Source organism: Melanotaenia boesemani, chromosome 10, assembly GCF_017639745.1.
Source record: "Melanotaenia boesemani isolate fMelBoe1 chromosome 10, fMelBoe1.pri, whole genome shotgun sequence".
Lineage (NCBI taxonomy): Eukaryota > Metazoa > Chordata > Actinopteri > Atheriniformes > Melanotaeniidae > Melanotaenia > Melanotaenia boesemani.
This window is the reverse complement of record NC_055691.1, coordinates 14,125,503-14,151,338: the sequence shown is the minus strand read 5'-3', so window position 1 is coordinate 14,151,338 and position 25,836 is coordinate 14,125,503. Positions and strand designations below refer to the sequence as shown.

The following is a 25,836-nucleotide window of genomic DNA, read 5'->3' as shown; positions in this document are numbered from 1 at the left end:
TTAATGTTGGACATCCTCCTACAACTCCACCCTCATGGGTTCAGAGTGCCTCCTATCATACCAGTGCTCAGGACCAGTGGTGAAGCAGAACTCCTGTTGTCCAGACTCTGGCAGAGATCTCCCAGCAAGCCAGTTAGGGATGAAGCCTTCTCTAATCCCTCCAACAGCACCACCACACAGCGACCAGTGTGACCAGCTGGTACCCCAAACCCTGACCCTACCACTGGCACCAGGAAGCCTGACAAACCAAGAGGAGGGAGAGAAAGTGTGTCAGCTAAAGGAGAAATCTTCAGTTATTAGTGCATCATAAAAGCGTGTTATACACAAACCTTACTTTATATTCACAATTGTAAACACATTATTGTGAATTAACTGTGCATGGCACACAACAAAAAAAACAAAAAAAACACAACTTCTGGATTCTTTGTGAATGTAGGGATCACAAGATGGGGCATAGTTTAGAAGAAATGTCAGGATGACCTGTTAAGCTAGCTGCAAGCATATTTTTCATGCCGTGTCGGCCGGTTCCTGTCACTGTGCTGAGTCAGACAGGCGTTGGCATGAGTTAGGACTGATAAAGACGGGCAGTTCCCGGGTTTAGATGTCAGACTCTTTAAATGACGTCAACAGATGATGAACATGCCTGATCCCATATGCAGGTGGATCACTGACTTCCTGACGGACAGGAGGCAGCACGTGAGGCTGGGGAAGAACATCTCGGCCTCCCGGACCATCAGCACTGGCACCCCCCAAGGCTGTGTACTTTCTCCTATGCTCTTCTCCCTGTACACCAACTGCTGCACCTCGAGCCACCAGTCTGTCAAACTTATTAAGTTTGCGGACGACACCACCGTTATTGGACTCATCTCTGACGGGGATGAGTCTGCCTACAGGATGGAGGTTGAACGTCTGGTGTCCTGGTGCAGCTACAACAACCTGGAGCTGAACGCCCAGAAGACAGTGGAGATTATTGTGAACTTTAGGAAGCACACAGCCCCACTCCCCTCCATCATCCTGACTGACATCCCCATCACCACTGTGGACTCATTCCGCTTCCTGGGTACCACCATCACCCAGGACCTCAAGTGGGAGCCCACCATCACCTCTGTCATCAAGAAGGCCCAGCAGAGGATGTACTTCCTGAGGCAGCTGAAGAAATTCAACCTGCCAACAAAGACAATGGTGCAGTTCTACACAGCCATCATTGAGTCCATCCTCACTTCTTCCATCACCGTGTGGTACGCTGGAGCCACCACCAGGGACGTACAGAGGCTACAGCGTATCGTGCGCTCTGCTGAGAAGGTGATCGGCTGTACTCTCCCATCTCTCCAGAACCTGTACGCCTCCAGGACACTGGGCCGTGCGGGCCGGATCGCAGCCGACCCTTCTCATCCTGGTCATGGACTTTTTGAGCCACTCCCCTCAGGCAGGAGGCTACGGTCCATCCGGACCAGAACCTCTCGCCACAAGAAGAGTTTCTACCCCTCTGCTGTTGGACTCATGAACAAGAACTCTAGGCCATAAACGCTCTGTCTCAGTCACAGGACCTGTGCTTCATGCAAAAAGAGACAAACATACCAAAGCTACTTTACTGTCACTTTAGCATACTTTCTGGATTATGCTCTAATTCCATACCCATCCTGTATATTTTGTAATTTTGTGTTAAAGTGTAGAGACTTTATTTTGTTTTAAAATTTTTATTTTATATTTATTGCATGCTTAAACTTATAACTTATATTGTTTTTATGTCTGCACCAAGTACCGCAGCATTTTCCTAATGATGTGAACCTGTTCACTCATATGGCAATAAAAAAACCTTTCTGATTCTTTCTGATTCTGATTCAGACTGATGTTGCGTTTGAATGAATGCTGTGTGTATGTGGAGATTGTATGACATCTGCAGAGCAATAGAGAAAGAGGAAATCTGGAATATATAAGGACCCCGGAAGAGCTAGAGAGAGAAGTCTTTTATCAAACGGTTACTGAGCGATAGCGTTCATGTGCTTAAAATGCTTTTCTTTTGTAATTCTAATGAATCTGGTAATATAAATTAGAACTAAATGATGTACGAATCTGCAGATCATCTTCTGACTCAGAGTCACGCAAGGCAGAGATTTCTCAGGTCTGTTTAGTCTGCCTCATTCTATAAATATGTAAGTCTGTCAGTCAATATAAAAGACAAATTAAACAGGATGTAAACAACAAACAAGTAGACAATAAAGAAAATAAGCATCTGGTTCAGCTACAACACACTAAGTATGGGCCCTTAAGTAAACAAAATCAGCTTTCTGATCACATTTGTGTGTGTATAACTGACTTGCCAAATAAACGCAGGATTTGTGAGACAGTGTTTTTCTCCGGCATCGCAGTTGTAGTCTTTAGGATGAAAATGTTTATTAGTTTTAGTCACATTTTAGTCATTTCTACGTTTGATAGTTTTAGTCGACAAAAACTAAAAAGGTTTTAGTCTAGTTTTAGTCAAATAAAAAAAAAGTATTAGTCCTTTAACAAATTAATTTAGGTCAATAATTCGTATTAAAAAGTGGAATCATGGTTGACAGGTTATAACAAGTATTGCAATTCATAAAACAAGTTAATCTTAATGCTTTTGCATGATAACCAGATCCTTTACCAGACTGATAGCTTGCCGTGCTTGCTGCCGTGCTATACTTAACTGCTGTTCGGCAGAAACATTTTATTTCTATATTTCAGCTTTTTTCATGAATTGATGCCCTAATTCATCATACAAAAATGTCACACAAAAAAAATAACAGATCTATAATTCAACATGTAGCAACACATTGTGAGCTTGTTGTTTGGTTATTGTCATCAATAATTAGAAAATTAAAAGGAATGGTTTTAGACTTAGAAGGTTTCCAACCAACAGCAAACACTTTCTGATCTACTTAGGGTTATGCATTGCAGAGATAAACTGCTAACTGTGGAATCAATTACTCTAAAAAAGCAGAGAGCAACAACATCCTTACTTTGGTAACTGTGGCTTTATTTCTGAGAATTTTCTGAAGTGTAATACTCCACCCTGAACATACACATGCCCAAAATATGAGCAATGGATTAGGAACACATGCTCAACTTAACCTGGTCTGCCTGAAATTATGCTGGATTATAGTTAAAATATGTCTATATATTGTTTCATCGCCTCCGACCACCAAACCCCTTCGTCCAAACTGCCTCCACGATTCATCTATGAATGACTGAACTGCTTATCTGTGTGCGTGCTGCACGTTAAGTAGTGGGGGTGGCCAAGGTGCAGATTGTGCTCACAACACACAGAAATGTCGTGATTTTTTTAATGTCGGACAATCAGCCCTTGAATATTTTCGTCTCGTCTCGTCAAGAAAATCTCACAAATGTCTCGTCATGTTTTCGTCATCAGAGAGCCATTTTTAGCTCGTCACCGTCTTGTTATCGTCATGAAAAAAAAGGTTAATCAACAAAATGAATTCATCATCGTTGATGAAAACAACACTGATGTGAGGTAGCCATTTAAAACACAGATCAGTAACCAAAGAGACTGTTAGTTAAGATGAATTCATTTAGGTAATCATTACAGTCCTGATCACCATTACTGGCACTCATGAAATATTAGTACACAATGTAAAATATCTCTTCAAAGTGAAAAAAAAAAAAAAAACACGTAAAACATCCAAAGACCTGCAAGATGAACTGGATGAACGATTTGGGGTAATTGTTTCAACACAATTCACAACACACTAAACCAAATAGTGCTTCAAGGGCAAAGGCCAAGGAAGACCCAACTGCTGGAAAAAAAAGACATAAAAAAGAACGACTGATCTTTTCAAAAAGTACTTGGACAAACCACAATCCTTCTTGGAAAATGTTCTGTGGACATACAGAACAAAAATCTAACTTTGTGGCAACGCACACTAACAAAACAGGAAGTGAAGCTTATTGGGAAAAGAAGACAATCCCAACACGGTGGAGGATCCATGATGTTTGGGGGCTGCTTTGCTGCATCTGGTACTGGAGGACTTGACATATCACAGGAGTCATGACATCAGAGGGTTCTCTAGTAAGATAAAGACCCAAAACACACATCCAAATGCACGCAGGAATAGGTGCTGATTGACAGCACCTAAAGGAAAAAGGAAAAGAATAGTGTTTTAAAATAGCACTATGTTACTTTCTGACCTTTTAATTTGTCTTTCTGACTTATTTTGATGGCACTCTGATATGTATTATGTACATTCCAAGAGCCATTGTTGCCTCGCAGCGTCCCGAGGCTGAGAAACCACACTTTACAACTTATTTCCAGAACACTGCATCACTTTATAACAGCATTTTGCTTTACAGCCCCACATCACATGAGCTGAGTTAGTAAAGAAACCCAAGAGGACATTATCAGAGGAGGAGAGAAAAATAAAAAGAGAAAAAGACAAATAAGAGATGAGACAAGAGTCAACATTAGGCTGACTTTTACTAACTGGACAGAGCTCAGAGTACAGGTAGGATGCAAGATGGATGCCGAATTAGCCGTCGATAGGGGGCGCCTCACTGAGAAAATCTGTTCAGAAGTGCTTCTTTAAACTGTCCAGTCTTCATCTCTGCGTTGTGAGCTCAAATGTCTCATCAGGAAAAATTATTCTGCAAACTTGCAAACTTGATTCTAATATTTTAATACATTTTAAAAATGAAAAGGTGCCAATAATTTTGACAATGGTATAAACCTGATCAAAATTTCTGGGTGACAGATCCTTTCAGGTAAAAAATAACAAAACACTGCTTTTGATGTTGCAGATAAACCACATTGAGACATTTTTCTATGGTCATGCATGTGTGTGTGTGTTTCTCACCACAGTTGATGAAAGTCTCGAGCAGCTGCTCTTTGCTCAAGCTCTCCTCCACCACCACCCTCACCACGTCACAGCTGATCCCTCCCGCCTCCTGCTTGCACTGAGAGAGAAAAAAAAAAGAAAAGGAAAGGTGGGGGAGTGAGTGAAGAGGCAGAAACGAGGTAAGATGAGAGCACGTTGTCATGGAAACAAAGAAAATGTACTACTACTATGTGCCTAGGGAAATGGAGCAGGATGAGAATTTTGAATGAACACACAGGGCTTTTCCAGGAACATCCCTGCTATCAGTGAGGACGAAGCCAAGAACATTTAGCTCCTGTTCCTCTGTCCGTTCATTAGTATACACACACCGAAACACAACTGAAGAGTAAGAGTGTATCATTTCACAGCTCTACATCATTTATTCTTGCGTCAGATTTCTGCATCTCCGGAACAAACCCCATTTGCTGCCATTGCCATGGAAATGGAACACACGCAACACTGAAGCAATGCCAACAGTAACACCAGCTGTCACAACGGAAATGTCATCATCATCATCATCTTGAAAACTCCACCGCAGGACTCGTCAGTAAAATCTCTGACCTGCAGATGCACCGAAGGAAAGCGAGGTGCATGACTGCGTTTGCATGTCATTTCTGTTTCGTTGCATCACCCAGTGCAACAAAGAAACAATGTCTTTTGCCTTTAAAGGGAGAAAAGCAGCCTTTTTTTTACAAACATTTTAGTGCCAGATTCTCTTGAGTTTCATTCTTTCACTCAAGCTTCAACACGGATCCCCAGGGTGAGGTTTCCAAACTGTACCGTTATGCTCCGGCGAGCATTCTCTTTTGGCTTCTGAGCGCAGGTGGACATACCTTGATGCAGCGGGCAACCAGATTAGCAATGTACTCCTGACAGCTGCCCTCCAGCCCATGGAAGATTAGGTTGCCGTACTGCTCGACCTAGACACAGACAGAGAAAGCGATGACGCAGAGCAGACATGATGAACTGAAACAAAAAGTGTACATAATGAGAATAAGCCTCCATCTAACCCTTCCCAGATGTATCCAAACAGTTTTCTCACAAAATAATAGTAAAATGCTTCCAATCACTGACAGTTGAATACTTCATTATTTGTAAATAAATAATTTTTGGAGACAAACTGAGCTTTTTATGTTAGTAAATGTTATCTTTCAGAATGGCCAGGAGGGGGCAGTGCTACAAAATGATGCACACTGCGTTCCCTTTCACCTGCCCATCATCATCTCCTTCTTTCTTTACTATTTCTCTTGCAGCAGGACCCTCATTCCCCCCCTCATTATTCCAACGTGTACCTCTTCCTCCTTGCAGTCCTTTGTTTGTATTTACTTAAATGCACCCGTGTATGTGTTTGCGTGTGCGCTTACCAGGCGGACACAGTTGTGCAGCAGCGGCAGGGGGAAGAGGGATTCCAGAGCCAACTCATCGAGACACGATTCAGACAGACCTAGTAAAAACACACACAAATATATAAATCCTCAAATCCTCTCCGGGTTACAAGCTCAGTGTGAGATTTTAGCTGAACCTGTGTAACTCAGAGCATTTACAATTCATCATCAGATTGTCACCATTCAGCTAAGGATCTATGATAAATACCATGAACAAGTGAACACAGTCTCATTGCAGTTTACTGGTGATCAGAGATAATTCTACATGGATTTTAAAAGCTTTGCCATAATATTTAACATGTAGTAAAACTCCTAATTCCCATGTCAATATGAAAAAAATAGTTCAACAGAACTAACATACTTTGGATTTAGTTTTAGACGACAATAACCTTTTTAGTCAGTAAAAAGGGCGACACACTCTTGAGGCACCTCGTATGCGTCAAAACATCCATTGTTTTCTATTTAAAGACCAAAACGCCAACGCATCCGTTAGCCCACACTGATGCACATCCACTCTGCAGACAAGCAGTAATTTTGTTGCCTTTGCTGTTTAATGTTCAGGAAAAAAAACTTGAGTATGATGAAGATACTTCAGGGGCTCATTGTGTTTGGATTTTTATGGCCGGCAGGGAGGATTACAGCATTATGCAACATTTGCCCTTTTTCTAATATATATATGTATATATATATCTATATATGTGTGTGTGTGTGTCTCACTAGTTGTGTGTGATACTGAAATGCAGAATATTTCCTGCCTTATCTTCCCTGCAAACACGGTGGCCGATTGGATGCCCACATAACACACACATGCAGCCCAGCAGTGAAGAGAGGAGGTGGAGAGCTCAGCTGCTGCGCACCCTGAGTTTCATGGTGACAACTGTTCGCTCGCTTTTTTTTCTGATTCGCTGAGATGAAAAATGGAGAAAAAAAAGAAATTCATAGAACAAAAGCAGCAGACGGTAAGAAAGACTGGACCAGCATCCGTGAGGTTGCTCAGTGCTGCTGCAGTGACTCATCTGTAATCACAGCTCTGCTTCCATACCAACCACAGCCAGCTCCCACTGTCCTCTTTGTTCTGGAAAAAACTATGAATTATATTATTATTATTATTATTATTTTCTATAAATAAATAGATTTTAATCTCTTAAAGAGTTCCATGATAGTAAAAACACGGTTGTTAAAAATTTGAGCGAATTTGCAAGAGAACATTTATGAAAAAAGAACTTTTAAAGATTTTCATTATTTTAGATTGAGTTTAATTTGTGTATGATTACTTGATTTAACAATCACAGTATAAACACCACAATTAATTAATTATCATGATTCCTCAGTGTCTTCACTTAAAGAATTTAGTCTGAGCTGAACTGGCAGATCAGTGCAACACTGAACAAAAACAAGACTTTTTAACATCCGTGTGTTGCTGCTCGTGTTGCTTTGTGTTCGTTCTGTGCAAGTTACAGAAGAAATGAGAGAGAGGGGGAAGGTGCGGTTATAGAAGATGATACATATTGTGATACGTCTTTGTTTTTTCTTTTTTAATTCTTTTTATTTAATTTTCTGTTGTTGCTGTTTTGGTTAATTTGGTTTAATTTTAGGATGATTGCCAGCTTTGCTTTCAGTGTACCGGTGCAGCAGGTGGTTGCCTGGTGTTAGGCTGTACTTATTTATTTTTTACTTTGTTTCAATATTATTCTGTTATGTTGGCATCCAAATATATAAATAAATAAAACTTAAAAGACCTATAAAGAAGTGTTCTTGTTGTACACACTTACAGTGTTGTAACAATCTCCCCTGATTCACTGTTCATCTATTTTTTTAAATCAAAGATGAAGATGCTTTTGCAAAAGATGGTAAAGATAAAATGTCATCAGACTGGTAGAGAAGGGTTTGACATTTAAAAACAAATATCCTGCCAGTCTGTGTTTGTCTGTAAATATAGGTTAGAAATGACACTGGTATATTATGTATGTGCTGATATTAATATCGCTAATAAAAACTATCATTAGATTTTTTTTCTAGATTAAAACAAGCGTCTTGAATTTAGCATTTTAGAGCCGTCCCCTTGTGAACTGATCACTTGGGACTAAGACGGCACTGTTGCCAACTCCTCAGTAAAAAAGTGGTTATTTGCTGTCCTAAAAGTTGCTAAATGAGGTCATCATCTAATATGCATAACCACCTGGAACATATAGTTGTGATGGATGCTGCCGTGGAGAGGGATGCCGTGGGAAAGGTAAAAATTGACAAAAAGACAACCAAAAAATGTTTAGAACATAAATAAATAAATACAATTTTCTTTGCTTTGCAGTTTAATTTTATCAAGTGTATCAAGGAGTCTGCAACATGTCACAACATTTTTAACTTTTTAAATATTTTTTTGTCCAGACTCTTTATTTATAGACATTACAATGTACGTTTCATTTCCAGCCTGGTCACGGAGGCGATCCTCATCATCACTTTTCTCCTCTCTCGCTCTACAATAAACATCATTAGCTTTGATATTTTTCACAGTTTAAGTCTGTACATACTTATTCTAAGTCAGTGTATTTCTGATTATTGTAGGAAAAGTGTTTTAGTAGCTGTTTCAACAGGTTTAAGTTTGTCTCCAAGATTAAAATTTCCCTTTAGGGTGTTGTAAATTTGAGGTCCATCACATGTTTATATCTGCACAGATAAAACACCTGATTACCCAGAGTCATTAAGAACTAGAGGCAAAGCTAAAAGTCAGTGTTGACCTGCTGCAGCTTTTCCAAACAGATCAGAGGAAACTACAGTACGTGCACGAGAACTACATTTATGTATAAACCTCAAGGTCCTCACACCTTTCTGCAGCAGGATACATGTTGCCTTTTTACTTGGAAAAAGGCAACACTTTAAAAGTTTTAATTTTTTATGTTCATCATTAAAGTACAGACTTTGACATCAGAGGCAGACCTGTTCTGTGTTGCATGACTGAGAATAATTATGTTGATCTTGATTTAGTTTGGATTTAGACTGCTTATTATGTGATTAAAGCAATTATCTGGCAAACATGTCCTGGCTCGAGTTTTTCCCTCATGTGGTGTTGCTCAGTAGGTACATCAGTGTCTACAGTGCAAACGCATCCAAAACAGATTTGTAGGACCCTTTCATCCACCAAATGGTATCAGTTAGAAGAGACAGCAGCTCTGGACAAACACAGACTTGGGTTGCCAGGTTTGTACCTTTGAGGCGGATGGTGATGCACTGGCCGAAAGGCTTCCTGACCAGGTCCCAGGGGGATAAAGACAGCTCCTGACCAGGTAACCACTCAGTATCTCCTGTAAGATAAAAAAAAAGATGGGAACATGAGAATCACACATAGTGAACACACACCTGTTGAAAAATGTACATGAACTCAAATGGTACACATTCTGCTGCGGTTTTTTTCTGCCATGTTGGCAATTTTTCACATTTTGTTGATTTCTGGCTCATTTGTATTTAACCTAAAGCACACAGAGTGTGTTTTTAAAGGAAAAGCCAAAGATGTTGTGTTGAGATGGGACAATTTTCCAAAAGTACAGCAGCCCTTCACCAGTCTCAGCTTTATGGCAAAGGGACCCAAGAGAAGCTTCTCCTCAGACATAAAAGCCTGTATGAAGTTAATCACCCAAAGGATCCCCGGACTGAGAAAAAAAAAAATACTCTGCTGGTCTGACGAAACCAAGATTGAAGTCTTTGGCCTCAGTTCAAAGTGGTATATATGAAAGAAACCAGTACTGCTGATGATCTGATCAATATATCCTAACACTGAAGCATGGTTGTGGCAGCATCATGCTGTGGGGTGTTTTAAAGCTGCATGGACTGGGCAACCAGTCACAGTTGAAGGAAAGATGAACATGTAAAAGTAAAGAGATATCCTGCATAAAAAACCTCCCACTGGGCCAACAACAATGACCTGAAGCACAAACCTAAAACACAGGAGTGGCTTAGGAACAACTCTGTGAATGTCCTTGATTAGTCCAAGCAGAGTGCTTTAAATCCATGAAGGAGTGCATTTTTCTCTTGCTATTACAGGACATCTGACTTTTCAAATGAGAAAATTATTTTTGCCTGTTCTGTAGAAAATATTTTCTCTTGAAATTACTATGAAAAAAAAATGCATATAGAGCCATAAGACAGGAATGCAACACACATGAATAGAATTCTTTCATTTATTTATTGATTAATGTTGTTTTATAGGCAATAGCTAACTGGCTCTGTTAGTTCCGGGTTCAATATGTGCAATGTTAATAAGTTTTTAATAAATATTGAAGCAGTTTGGCCCAACTGTGTATTTGAGTTTGACACCTCGGCCCCAGACTGACACACAAAGCTGAAAAAGGGATGGGTGTAGTATTTTCTTTTTACTTCTTTTTGTCAAGGATTAGTTGTTGTACTGTAATTTAATGTTGTACACACAGAAACGTGGGGCAGTTAAGAACAACATGGTCACCTGTATGTACCATGTATCAGTGATTATGCCTATTGATGTCTTCTGAAAATATCCACCGCTGGGAGCGGGAGAAATAAGTTGCAACGTCTAATAATATCACAATGTCCTCCAAGGTTCACCAAATCTCTCCAATGAAGTACAACTTAATCCCAAGTACATTTCTCCAACCATTGCATGGACAGTTTTCTAAAGTTTTGTTTTTTCTCTGAGATTTTTCTTTGGCTGTTGAGAAGCTTAAAGTCCAGATAAAAACAGATGATTTAGGCCAGCTCTTTTAACTGAGTCATAGCTGTAAAGCTGTAGATAATTGGGTTAAATTCTCCTCTGATGACATCCAGGGCCTGCATTTGTCTCCATTTGTGCAGGAAACTTACTGAACTACTGGTGCACTTTTATAACAACTTCAGCAGAAACTGTTCTGGAAAACACTGGAGGTTTTTCTTACTAATAGAACATCCAGCTTTATGAAAAATGATCTTTTTGGCATTGCTTTTTTTATGCTTGTCTTGCAACAACAATGTACAAACCAAAAGCAACAAAAGGAGCAGGTCATGTATTGGGAGGGACTTTTCAGATGCTTAGTGGGTATAATGGGGGACTAACACTTCAGCTTCACAGAAAACAGTAAGTAAAAAAAATATTTTCACTGTCTTCACTGATCAAAGTCACTGTATTTAGAAAATATGAACAAATATAGAATTTGATAACATAAGCACACTTGAATTAAGTTGGGAGAGAAGCAAGCAAAGCCAAAAAAGTATGTTGAAAATACAGGTAACAGATGAAGTGTTGACAGGTAAGGGTGCCAGGTTTGGATATAAAAGGAAAATCTACCAAAAGCTCATTGTATCCAAGTAAGGATAGGTTATGACTCATCACGAGGTGTCAAACTCCTCCTCATCAAAAAGATTAACACAGTCTGCCTTTACATTTACACTATATTAACTCTGCAGAGAAACTTTGCAGCACGTTTTGGACACAAACACAATTCAGATGAAAAGAAAAAAGATGGTGGATGTGAATTTTTTGTTCAGATGAATCCACGTTTCAGCTGTTTATGGCCAAAAATGAAGTCCAGTTTTATGAAAATGTCAAAATGATCATAAATTTCATGAATAAAATGTCCGTCCGTCTGTTGATAAAAATAAAAATTCTCATGTTTAAGTCAAAGTTATGTGAGTGTAAGCATGGTAAAGGTTCAGCACAAAGATTAATGAGTCTAATATAAATGCATGTAAAGAATACAGAACAGAAACACACAGAGAAATGAAAACTACATGCGACATATGGAGACACACGAGACACCAAAGACCGTCTGCATGTCTGCCGTTTGATCCCTGCTGATACACAAGACAGACATTTTCTACAAAAAGCACCCCCGAGCCACTTCATCCATTATGCATAGTTTCTCAGCTTTCTTTCATAATCATCATCATCATTATTTCCAAAACACACATGAGCACACCAGCTTCTATTTTTTAGAGTTTGGAAGACAGAAACTGAGCGGCAGATCGATGTAATGAGAGGAAGAGCAGCAGTCCTCCTCATTTCAAGCACAAGACATTTTTATTTTTTTTTTAGTCTGGGATGAAGGCAGAGCTGCTCTGAAACACACACACACAAACACACACGTAATTCTAGCCCAATGCAGCCTTCAGGACAGAGCCGAACACACAGTGATGACATTTGATCACAAGAAAAACAGAAGCAGTTGCAACATATACACTCCTCACATCTTCTGACACATCACTTATTCATCATGATCCATGAAGCTCTGACCGGCAGCCTTGAAGCTGACATCTCACATCACATGTCAGAGCTCAAAATTATAACAATCACTGTCATTCATGCTTCGGTTAGTCAGCCATTACTGCTCCAGGAGAAACTTTCATTTCTATAAGACTCAAAATAAAACCCAACACAGAGTCTGTGCAGCAGCTCACACACTACATTCCCACCACCTGCTTGTGTACAGTTATAAACTTGATCCCCACGGAGGAAATCATACTGCTGGAGATTTCATTTTTTCTTTTTGGGGAAAAGTAGCTAAATAATTGAAATTACGATAAATACCAGGTGATAAAAAAGTAAAAGAAGTCAATCTGAGGGAGGCCTGATTGAAATCTTCATCCACAGTACAGGACTGAAAGGAGGAAAGCAACCTTTGTTGCCATGGCAATTTAACTCCTGAACTGCCATCCAGACCCACCTCAGGTTACCATGGTTCATTTTATTCAGCTGTCTGCAACAGTTTTGTTTAGTTTTTGTCCTGATTGTGTGTCATGTTATTATGTATAGTTCCCTCACTGAGACAAAGTGTTCTGAAATGAACTGAACTGAATCTCCAAAGATGACCATGAATCCAAGGAGGTGTTTTGTTTGCAGCTTGGCAACAACTGAGCTGATGTCACATGCAGCATCTGCAGGTAAATCTCTTGTTAGACAAGACAGACGGAAACTTACAAGCAAATAATAATTTATTCCTGATATTCCCACTATGTTCTTATTAGTTTTGGTAAATTATTCCACTGGAAAGCTCAGCCAGCTGCTCCCACAAGTTATCTGTTGGCACAATTTGTCATCATAACATCTGTTTTAAGAACCAGCAGCAGAAAAACCACCAGCAAAGCAAAATGTTTTAATATGAGTATTTTCATTGGGAAAATAAAGCTCAGTAGAAAATCTTGAGGGGATACAAGAAGACAAGTTTCCTCCTTATCAGAACTGAAGAAGCTCTTCTGGGTGAGAGAGAACTCAGTCCAGTTGACTTTAATCAACTTACGGGGGAAAACAAGACCCGGATGAATGAGAACCTTCACAGATGTACAGATGGAGACACAACATGAGCACAGATACTGCACAGAGCAGACTCTAAAATCTAACAACCCTTAAACCTCCATGTCCTTCATGTTGTTATTATGAATACTATTCACGTGATTAACAAAACAGCATTAGGTTTAATATGTCATGTTTTATGTTATAGGCTTAGACAGCTGGGGGAAATCCCATTATGCCATGGGCACTTCCCTCCGTTTCTCTCTCTTTACTATGTTTTTCTATATACAAATACCTGTATATAATGAGCTACCTTCATATGAGGAAAAAAGCACTTTAGAAATTATTTGCAAGTCCAGTAAGAAAATTACAATTAATAAGATTTCCTAAAACAAGTTGTGAAACACTCATTCTAAGTCCTCTTTTAGGTGTAAAAACCCTCCAAACTATCAAAGTAATGCTTCTTTCAGTATTGTTTCTTCCTCACTTTGAGAGAAAACATGTTAAACATGAGCAACTAGACAATAATTGGAGAGCTGGTAGCATGGAAGAGCACACAGTTCAGTACAGGTGGTAGGAGCAGGTTGTCCAGTAACTTGAAGGTTGGTGCTTCAACTCCAATTTCATTCTGGTCAATCTGTCCTTTGGCAAGACACATCCCCCACCCTGCCTCCAGTCAGGAATATGAATGATCGCTGGTGGTCACAGAGACCAATAACATGGATTGTGTGGTGCAGCTACTGCCCCTACAGACGGAGAGGCAGGAGGGTCTTACCACCACCAGTGTGGTAACGTGGAGTGAATGAATGATGGAATGAATGAAGTTGTCCTGTTTAAATCTAATCCATTAAATAAAAGTTAAATTTTATGAAAAAAACAAAAAACAATTCTTGTATTCAGACAAATCATCTTGTTTAGTTTATATTGTTTTAGTTTTTTTTTTTTTTTAAATCAAAGTTAGAATGAAACAACACCCTTTAACCCTTTATGTCCTGCCAATACAAACTACCACTTGACATTCATACTATGGTACTTCAGGGGTTAATAAAAAGAATGGGAGTATTTCATCACTTGTTTTAAGATATTTTTCACTTGTCTAAAGTCCAGATATTTTTTCTTATTTCAGGAAATCTTACTTAGCTTAATGTAATTATCTTAATGCCCTGGCAGATTATTTCTACTGATCATAATCTAATTCTTCTCAAGTGTGTTTTTTATTACATTAAGATAGATAATTTTTACAGTGTGTTTATTATCATTAACTTGTGTTTGTCTTTCTCAGCAGGTATCCTGAATTAAAGTAAAGGCACTTGTTGTCCTTCCTGTCCTCTCCTCCCTTAACCAGTCGAGGCAGATGGTTGCCCTTCAGAATCTGGTGGAGGTTTTCCTTCCTCTTAAAAGACAGTTTTTCCTCTCCACTGTCGCCTCGTGCAGCTCAGAATGGAAAATTTGATGCAATCAATAGGTATCCTTAGGTAATTATTTTTATAAATTGGTTTATATGTACACAGTTATTATAACATGGACTAATGTGGATCATATAATGGGTTTGTTTTAATTAGATTATAACTGGACTACAATGAGTTGGATTGAATTGGACTTTATCTCTAAAAGTGCACTGACATGACTTTGACATGAACTGGTGCCATAAAAGTCAAGCTGAACTGAACTAAATTAAATTTATCTACCAAATTCAAACAGTGTGTGAGAGGGGATTACACCGACTGTAGAAATAAAATCTGTTTGGTGTGACACAATCACTCTGACGGCAGTAAACACAGAAATTTTGCTGCAATGCTTAATGATGTACAGAGGACTGAAATTTGAAATTTATTTAACAGATAGTTCCTTGAGGTCCATTGTTAGACTGTTAAGTTGACTGTTAGAGAACAAGAAGGATGGCAGAATTAGGAGGGAACAATGGTTCACAAACTCCTCTCGTCTTTTTAGTAGGTTAACTCCTCTGCATCAGCATTCATCAAGCCCTTCGTATTGATCATTAATGGTTAAATGTGGGTGTGTAGAGGACAGGATATGTGGCTGATCTATCAGCGTACGTTTCATTGTGAACTGGGATTTACAAAGAAAACTTTACCTGTAGAAGCGGTTTCATCAATCTCATTACTTCTAAGTTTTATTTTGTACTTTTTAATATCAGGTTTTATGCACTACTTTATACAAGAAGGTCTATATCAAAGTTATAAAATGGAATAAATAAAAGCTTATTAAGTATTTCTTTAAGTGTCCTTGTTTATTTAGACAATTAACAAGCTTTGATTTAAGGAATGATCAAATTAAACATTTTATTTGAGAAAATGTAAACAAATAAAGACCTGAAATCATAAAATAATTCACATTCTTACAAAATTTTTTTTAATTTAGACTCAGAGTTTATGTCCTTGCAGCAGTTGTGTCCTCAGGGCTTTTAAAATCCTTTTACTACATGACCTTAAATAATCTTCATTGTACAATAATACACTTTAGGACATTTAATTATTTAAGGAGCGTTAAATTTATTAACCTGTTGTTAAGTGAGAGGAACAGACTTCGGCCGAAACATTCACCTTGTACCTTAAATTTTACTGAGTTGCATTTAGCCACTGCAACTGTGACGTCCCAGAGAAAGAATCCAGAGCAGCAGCTCAAACATCATCATAATAAAAACACGGACAAGTCCCACTCTGTCTACAGAGATCACAGAGCTGCATTAAGGATTAAAAATAGGAGGAAATAAAAAGAAAGGCAGCGATGAAGAAATGTGAGTGTAGTGAAAAGTGGAGGAAAATAAAAAAAAAAAGAATCAAGACTCCATTTCCTCACCAATAAGGACGGAGGCGATACTGGTGGGACTGAGGCCTAGTGGGTGACGCTGCACCTCCTCTCCGGTTGTTTGAGATTTTCCACAAAGGATCTGGAGGTGGGAGGTGAAGGCGTGGCCGAGGGCGACGCTCAGCTGGGCCCAGCATGTCAACCGGTCGACCGTCACTCTGCCCAGCACTATCTGGCTGCTGGAGAAGCCCTTCGCCTCCTCTTCCTCCAGCGCCTCCATTGGACAGATGGACCCCTTTGCTCCACTTGAGCACTGGAGACTCACCAGGACCCGGTATGAATCTGTAGGGAGGAAGAGGAGGGAGGAGTTATCATCAACACTGAGCAAATTCACATATGAGAATAAAATAGAAAATAGGGAAGATAATTGGAAAAGAGTTTGTGACTTAAGCCTGATTTATGTGTTTTAAGCTTAAATATTCCACTTTTCATCACTCTATGTTTGGAGCAGTTTGTTGTTCAGGGTGTTGCTCAAGAGCACTTCAAACCACCAACACAGCAACAAACTCTTTTCATACTCTACCTCTTTCCCCGACAGGCAACCCCATCATGAGTTTGTGCAAGTTTCCTGCACAGGGAGAGATTTTTGTGGACATTACAGCTCAGTTCAGTTTTTTTTCGTTTACCTGTTTACTGCTTGTACGATGGTGTGTTTGTGCTTACCCCTGGATACTGCTGTACTCATGTGGACACTTACGGAGGTTTTCAAGCAGATCTTTACAGTCGTCTGTCGCCACATCATGAATGGTGCGGTTACACTTGTCCCTCCTCTCAATGTCCTGTTCGCTGTAGCTGCACAGCACCTCCAGACACTCCTATATCACACACAGGAGACGGGTCTGTACGCTGTGTATGTGTAACCACATTGTTTAAGTACGTATCAATGAGTTCTTCATTTATATTCCAGTCAGATTCTCAGGTCTAGTCTAGTCTTGTGTCTCCTGCTATCATTTAAGCTGAATGTTTCCAGCCTCCAAGGTCAGTAATCCCATTAGTCTGCCACTGTGAGGACAGACAAGCTTGGATATTAGTGAATGATGTATAGTGGATTGAGTAAGAGCTGGAGAGTAGGAGGAAATCCCATGCAGGATGTGCAAAGACACAATAACGGAAACATGATGGTATTATGCTGCAGCATACAGAGTAATGGTCCATCATTTCTGTTAATGCGTGGTCATTGATGCTACAGCTGTCTTACGAAGCTACGTGTGATGTGTAAGTTCAATATTCAGCCCAACGTTCTGCAGAATCAGATCTACAGAGTTAAATGAGAATATGGTAAATGAGAACGGTGGGAACTACTAAAACTATGAGCACAGAGAGGCTGGAGAGCTCTGCAAAGCCTCAACAGAAAGCAGATAAACACTGGAACCATATTTAATTTATTTCCACCTTGAGGCCCAAAGCTGCAGCCATGTGCGCAGTGGTCCAGCCATCCCTGTTGGCCTGGTTCAGTAGAGCAGTTGGCAGTGCCAGGGGGGGAGGTGGATCATGGGGGTCACCCCGAGCCGGGTGGCAAAGGAGGAGACGCAGCGTGTCCACGTGTCCTGAGCGCACGGCAGCATGTAGTGCCGTGCAGCCATCCTGCAGAGAGGAAGAGTACACAGGTTCAGACAGAGATCAAACTACAGGGCTTTTTTTTGTTGTTAAATTGCCCCACATGTTCCTTTTTTCACATTATTTTGGGGTGTGCTGGGCTTTATTAGGACAGGAAAGGTGCTCAGAGTCAAAGGATAACATACGGAAAAGGTCCGAGTGTGTGGAGAAGCTGCAGCCTCGATACATGATACGGTTGGTTAACCAGTCGAGCAAAAGTCTGCCCACGAGTTCAAGTTTAACATTTGTATCAATCCTGCTGGATCATTGATTATTGTACTGACGTTTTGATGTAGATCTATGTGTTGTTACACATAGATCTACAAGTCTGAGTCTGTTATTAGTTCATACTGAATTTCACAGAGAATCTTGAATCAACAAATCACCTAAAACAATTTATTCTCTTACACTTACATATGTTTTGCTTTTTGCTCCAATCATCCCTTCAGTTCACTGTAAGCAACTTTCTAGTTAACTGCTAAATATGCAGCTCAATAATAAAATAAGAACCTACTTAGTTTTTAGTAAGGTTCATGCAGAATACTCCATTTTCTGCAGTACTTAAACGTTGATAAATGATAAAGAAGTACAGAAAAACATACCAAACTGAGCTCTGACTGTAGTTTTAACCTACATTAAATCCTCTCCTTCATGTTAATTCATTATGTTTGACCCAACCTTTCTGAAAATACCTCCTTTGTTGGATGTGCTACAGGGGCTCTGGCAGCAGGGAAGTCAGGCTAAATGTAGAACAAAACAGGTAACTAAATATAGGTGTTCATTGCATGCTGCCACAGCAACTCTTAGCCCACTATGGTTGCCATGGAGACTCAGAAAGTCCCATACATCAAGGAGCTTGCACCAATCACAACACCTAAATCCCAGAGTAAACTGAAAGCCTTCATGTGACGCTCGCTGAGTGTGAAACAAAGAAGCGTGTTACTAAAATCTGAGAAAGGGCAGTGAAGAACTGAGCATGATCATGTGACTTCAGGAAATTACAGGACTGATAATATGTACAGATTTAAACACATTTAACCTAAAACTGTGTTACCAGGAAGAGGTGACTGTATGAGGACGTGTTCCTCTGTTGTGTCCAATCAAAAAAATTAACTACCTGACTCAGAAATTTCCTCTATAAGCTGGTGTGTTGAAGACTTACAGCGGTGGTGAGCGAGCGATCGGCTCCGGCGTTCAGCAGGGCCCGGGTGCAGTCCAGCTGTCCTGCCTCGCAGGCCAGAAAGAGGGACGTCTGTCCCCCCGCCGCCACCGAGTCCACAGCAGCTCCTGCAGACAGCAGCACCTCCACACAGCTGCAAGGAAGGATGGCAACAGTAACAACATATACAAACAGTAACCTAACCTGCATACTAAATTAGTGTTTCAAGAGGATTGAGTGACACAATTTTTAGTTTTATATGACTAAACCAAAAACTCAGAGAGACACTAGAGCCTCACAAAGGTACCGCAAAAGACAACATCTCTGCTGGTCGTTATTTGAGATTTTTGTTGTTTTTATTCTTAGTAGTTGTGCACAGTTGTCCCTTACGCTGCACCACCTGTTCAGACAAAAGGGAAGACATAATTTAACACCAAACCGGTGGTGAAGCAGAATGGCTTTGCTTCGGATCGTCAGGAAAACTGAGCCTGTCTGCCTACACAACCACTGACTCACCACCACAGAAAAAACAGTTAGCATCAATCATCAAGTAGGCTCTGTGTGTGTGGGTGGGTTGCGGGGGTGGGGGGATTTGGTTGGGGGGTATGTCAGCATGCCTTTTGGATATCCCACTCTATAAATAACACCAGTGATCAGATATTACAACATTGCACATTCCCCAGCTGGTCCTCATCGTGTCTTTTGGCACCGGACTGCAGCAGCCTCGCTGTCTGCTTCTGGATTCATCTCGGCTTGTAAATCAGGATCAATGCTGGTGATCAGAAGTGACAGCGTCCATAGAGTAGGAGCAGATGTTTCACTTATCCTTAATTATTAATAATGAGGGGCTTTTGTGATATTTTAGGAGGAGAAAGTCAAACATAAAATGTGACAACCTGGTCAAAGCTCTGATTTTGGGTTTGTTTTAGTTTCCTAACCAACACAGAGCTGGTCTCAACTTCATAAATGCCACCATATGAAACCGGTGTGGCCGTAATGAGCGGACACGGTGGCAACAGTTTCATATGAGAGCCGTGAATGGTTGCCAGCATTGGCTTGAGCTGCTGCATTTCACACATGGGAGCCTCCAGCTGTGCTTGCCCTGCAGCAAAATATGTGTTGACACATTAACTGACAGCACACCCCAACTTTGCAAGGACAACATTTCAATATCTAAAAGTCAACATGCAAATGACAATTAAAAGGTTGTCTTTGTCTATTTAGGGAGAAGTAAAAGCCCACAGTTTCACCAGAGAGCCACGTATAAACTTAGCTCAGTGAATTAGTAAAATAATCAGGGCTGGGCAACTTAACGCATTATGAATTAACGCTGACTTTTTAAAAAAAAAATGAGTATTAACGCAATTTTATTTTGGCTTTAAACAAATTCCCGACATACTGCACTTGTTCCACGGAATCACTACGGAAAGTGTAAAGCTCCCCAAATGTGTCTCTTTTTACAGCGTTTTGTTTTTTTATTTAAAGTTTTTTATGTTTTGAAAAGTTAAAAAGTTAAAAACAATTTTTTTTTCATGTTTCCAACAAACGTCTGTCTTTAATAGGAACAACATTTGCACAGGTTTGAGGTCAGTATCTTTTTTTTTTCTATTAAATTATCACTTCCTCCCTCACAATCAGGGAGAGCTGAGGTTGTAACCTTGCTTGTTGTCCCTGGCTGGAACATTTGTGTGTTTAGAGGGAAGGCAGCTTCATCCTGATGACTTGTTACCTTCAAACAAATAAATCATGCAATTTTCATTCTTTCTTGTCATTATAGTTGTATTTTATTACAATAATAATTAAGTTCAGAGTTACATAATAATAGTTTTTTATAATATAATTCTATATAATAATAATTATAAAATATAATAATATAATAATATTTTAACTGCTGTTGTGTAAGATAATTATTGAAGATAATATTTGTTTAAAACCAACTTTTGTTCATGTAGCAAAATTTGATGATAATACACTACTTTTGACTTTGCTACTGAATCATGCATGTTTTAAACGAGCTCACCTGCTGTGGCCGTGGGCGGCAGCATAGTGTAAGGGGGTGAATCTGTTTTCATCGGGAACATCAGCAGGCAATCCCAGAGACAGCAGCAGCTTCAGGCACTCTGACGGACACAACGACAGAGACGGCGGAGGAGCGCTGCGTTAGCTGACTAGACCAAACATTACAGCTTAAAACTGGCACAGAGAACAGAAACCAAACAAAGAAGGAACGACTACTACATTTCCCATGAGTCTAAGCTCTTTTATTCTTGGTAAAATGACCGGTCATTCAGCTTTTACATTTAAAAAAAATATATATATTTATAGAAAATATAAAAAATGTATATATATTTTAACCTCTCCTTGGCGAGAGCCCTCTGTACATGGGGCAGCATTAGATTCGTGCAGTACAGAAGATCTTTGCACACACTAGGAAGCATCAGTCCTAGCATGTGTCATACCAAAATACCAAGGAGAAACTCAACTAAAAGACTCAACCAAACATGGTATCCAAACCAAATACAGTTCAAACTCCACGTAATTACATGTGAATGTAACAAAAACATGAGAACAGCAAAGTCCACCTCACAGCTTCTGTTAATTTCACTACTTCAAGCAAACCACACAAACAATGTGTCATATGAAAGCCGACTCTGTTGATTATAAAGATGTCTCTCTCATCACTGTGTGAGAAAAAGTCTGTGAGCTCTCAGCCAAAAAGTGGCGTTCAAACATACAGCAACATGGCTACTGAAACTTTACAATTGTGTACCCAAAGACAGAGAAGAAAGAGGTAAATGGGCTCTCTACAACAAGGTTCTGCAAGCGTGAATTATTTTGTGTGATTGCATGATGTGCATAAGTCTCTGTGCACGTGTGTCAGCTGAAAGCGCACACACTCTGTGCTGAAGTTACAGCTCTAACATGACAGCCTTGTATCCTCATTTAATGGCAGCCACTGTAACAGGATCAGCTGGAGCTGAGACAAAAACCAGCTTTCCAGCAGCACATGTAGAGGCTTTACCAGCAGTGTCTTCTCACTACATCTTAATGTAGCTGCTGCACAGGGCATGTCCTGACAATGCAATGCTTTGCTTCTATCAAGTTAGTGCTTACAAACTCATTTTAAATCATCTGTGCAGGCATTAAAAGGCAAAATGTAATGCTACAATTGCTTAAAGCTGAGCAATAAACAGGTTTTACAGCTGTTGTCTTGCCAATTCATGCATGCAGCCCAAAGGATTCTGCTTAATCTAAAACAGAAAGCCTGTGCTCTCATTGCAAGCTGCACGAGTCAGCCTGCATGACAGGAAATCTTCTGAATAACCACAAATCACTTTAAATAATGGCAAAGAAAAAACACACGTTCATGTTTAATTCAGCCATCTCTGGTTATGATTTTGCAGAGTAATGTCTGTAGCAAATATAGCAGGTGGCAAGGATTTACAGTTAGAATATGCAATACAGAAATGACATTGTCAAGGTTTTAATCTGAGTTATTGTTCCTCTAAACAGTTTCATTCTCAAGACATTCAGCTCAGCCACACACGGCATCCTGCTTAATCTGCCAAGGATTAGTATCTTCCTTAGAAATGTTCTGCTTTGAATGTACGCTGTCACACCCGAGAAAAGAAAGAGCTTTATTCGAACATTTCTGTGCAACTGCTGCTGACAGAAAAAAACATTTCCTCAGGTGTATTTACAGTAAAATCTGCCTCTGGTCCTTTAATGTGAAGCCACAACAAAATAAAAAATTTAAAAATACAGGATTTATTTTAGAGGATGTGTTTTCAGACTTTTAACTATGATTCTTTATATGGATCCTGACTTAATAATTGTTACAGTGATTTTCCATGACCCTGTGCATTATAATTTATAAGCATCATTCCTGATAGAAATCATGATTGTGAGTGAAATAAATATAAGTTATGAAAACACCAGAGAGTCAAATAACAGAGCAGCAAAATAGGTTGCAAAGTGAATGAATATTTGATCACTGATCAATAATTTAAATCTAAAGTTGGTTTGAATAAAACAATTGTGTTCAAATGAAACAGATCTATGTTGCATTATTCATGCAGTGTTAAATCCAGTCATCATTTATCCTTTAAAACCTGGAATCTGCCCTTTATGTTTTCATCAAAGTGGCCTTAACTGTGCAAGAAATAATAATTACTGAAGTAATGAAAATACAAACTAACACTGGAAGTGATAAAAATGCATGTCAACTGAAAAGATTAGATAATTAACTAGACTTTCGATTGACTGTTTATAGCATTCAACAATCATTTATTGATCAAAACATGCATTTTTTGTGACCTTTAGCTTAAAAAACTGGAAAGGAAATTGAAAGAGTGGGGTGGTGGGGGTAGTGCCGGATTCTCATTATCATCTTAACTTAGCACAAAAAGCAAGGAAAGTTATGTTTGGTGGATATTTTTTTCCCCTTATAAACACCAGTTGTTCCACAGAAGCGTGAAGTTATACCTTGTTTGTAAAAGTCCCTGATCAGGCTTTCTAAACCTGTATGATAGAAAACCAACTGGTATCATTAAAGGGGAGAAATAACCAACCAAACACACATTTCCTTACTTTCTGAATAAAGTTCATCTACTTTTTACACCCTAAAGGTAATGTTCATGAAATGATAAATGATAGCTGGTTTGTATCACAAACATTTCAATCGTCAGCTTTAAATGAACCAAATCACTTGATAACTGATATTTTTTCAGATTACACGAGTTTTTACTGCTCATTTCAACCCTCTGATGAATGAACAGAACAGCATCACAATTCTTTAACATACAATATTTCACTTCTACTGACATGTACAGTGATGCTCTTCTATTTTTTATGCTATTTGACTTTTATTCTAATTTAGTTTTTAACTATTATACAAAAATATTACAAAAAAAACAAGTTGTTGTGTTTAAATAATATAAATATTCTATAAAGCTGTACTATTTTCTGTATTGGATAACTCATTAATGTCCAATGAAGTGGCTAATTTGTAAATATACCATCCATAGCCATGCATTTACAAGAGAACAGCCTTTAAATAGGTGTACAATTAAAAAAAAATTACCTACACCTTCATTACTTATCATTTAAAGCAGGGTGTCACACCCATCTTAGTTATAGCACAATTTGATGTCAAGTGGGCTCGACCAGAAAGATAACAGCATCATAACCTTTAAAAACAAAAACTCTTAATTCTTCCTCTTGTTTTACTGCAAACAAGTACATTATCAAGATATTTACATTTAATGAACTGTCATTTAAAAATGATGAAACCAAAAGTTCTTGAGGAAAAATTGTTGCAATTTACTTTTTCATTTACACGTGCATAAAAAACAAATCACACATCCAGTATTTCCCAGTATTATTAGAAACTTGTCAAGTGCTACAAGTTATTTTAAATGTTCTAGGCTACGTATGGGCTGGTTATGATCTACATTTTAAAAACAAAACAAACAATGTTTAATACAAACACTGAAGACCTCCCAACATTTCAACAAATCTACCCACTGAAAAGAGACATTTCTACACTCACACGTTTTAGAAAGAAGTTTTAGAAGTGCTTAGACAAGAACTGCCCGAGGGATGAAAGTATATTCATGCCGTTTGTGTAGATCTGTATGCAAAGTAGATTTATGCTCAATAATATGGGACGAATGTAAGTAATAAGCCCAACACATGTGGTACGTTTCTGTTAAATGACAAATGTTAATGTAATTTATCTAAACTTTAAACCTATAATCTGGAATAGTCTGACTCTAGACCAGTGGTTCTCAAACTTTTTCTACTGTGCCCCTCCCACTGCTCTAGACCAAACATGTAAAGACCAACTCATGGAACAAAGACCAATCATAAATACATACCTCAAAAGCTCCAGCACTGGTTAAAACTCACCTGTGTGTCCGTTCTGGGCAGCAGCAAACAGGGCAGAAGTTTGGGTGTGATGGGTGTGGTCTTGGTCAGGATGACCGGGCATGTTCTCCATGGTGGTGGTGGTAGTGGTGATGTCGGTGGTAGAGGTGGTGTTGGTGGACGAGGTGGTGGTAGTGATGATGGTTGAGTCTGGTTGGTTAAGCAGCATTGACAATAAAGTGACATTTCCCTGGGAAGCAGCTTGGAGGAGCAGGGGGTGCCCGCTGTCCAGGGCAGCAGGCCCACTGCCGCTTAGAGAGGAGACTACGGAGGGACACCAGCCTGCAGGGGGAAGGAGGAGCAGGAGCAGCTTAGGTTAAACTAGGAGGAGGCAGATCAGGAGGGAGAGGAAGTGGCTAAAAGTGCTGAGCATTGGAGAGTATTGGTGTAAGAAGGTGGAAAGAAAGAAGAACGAGTCTGATTTTCACACACATTCAGGAGTACAATCTCTTTTGTGAGATGATTAGGTACAATCGATGTAGAAAGACAGAACATCTGGAATATTTTATAATTTCCCCAGAAGTTTCAGGAGCAGTGGATGTAACCAGCGTTAGATGGTAGAAGCTTAAACTGTACAGCCAAACAGTGTTCAAATCAGTTTATTCTAAATGACTGTAAAGATCCCAAAGTCACTGATAGCAGAAATTTCAAGATGAATTTTAAAGAAACATAAATAAAATTAGGAAAATATTACTCATAACAATTTTCATGAACAAAATTGATATGAAGGTGAAGAGTTCCCATAAACAGAAATATTCTGAGATGATAATTTGCTATACATAATGCACACTACGATTCATCCCTGACATGGAACTAACTTGTGCAAACTAATTATAAACTTTAACTGAACTATAA

The 25,836-nt window shown here is 39.2% G+C and overlaps 1 protein-coding gene across 2 annotated transcripts in view; it reads right to left on the bottom strand.

Annotated features, from left to right (window-relative positions):
* cttnbp2 (cortactin binding protein 2) overlaps nt 1-25,836 on the bottom strand; it is a 103,954-nt gene that overhangs the window by 10,464 nt on the left and 67,654 nt on the right. The window contains exons 5-16 of one of the 2 annotated variants that reach the window (XM_041996671.1): nt 24,964-25,263; nt 21,074-21,173; nt 19,057-19,207; nt 17,691-17,882; nt 16,996-17,113; nt 16,822-16,866; nt 16,290-16,580; nt 9,445-9,540; nt 6,221-6,300; nt 5,690-5,776; nt 4,836-4,935; nt 62-238 (exon numbers count right to left, since the gene is read on the bottom strand). In XM_041996671.1, coding sequence (XP_041852605.1) covers nt 62-238; nt 4,836-4,935; nt 5,690-5,776; nt 6,221-6,300; nt 9,445-9,540; nt 16,290-16,580; nt 16,822-16,866; nt 16,996-17,113; nt 17,691-17,882; nt 19,057-19,207; nt 21,074-21,173; nt 24,964-25,263 — 1,737 coding nt within the window. The remainder of the gene's footprint in view (nt 1-61; nt 239-4,835; nt 4,936-5,689; nt 5,777-6,220; nt 6,301-9,444; nt 9,541-16,289; nt 16,581-16,821; nt 16,867-16,995; nt 17,114-17,690; nt 17,883-19,056; nt 19,208-21,073; nt 21,174-24,963; nt 25,264-25,836) is intronic. The other variant, XM_041996672.1, reaches the window with a different exon arrangement.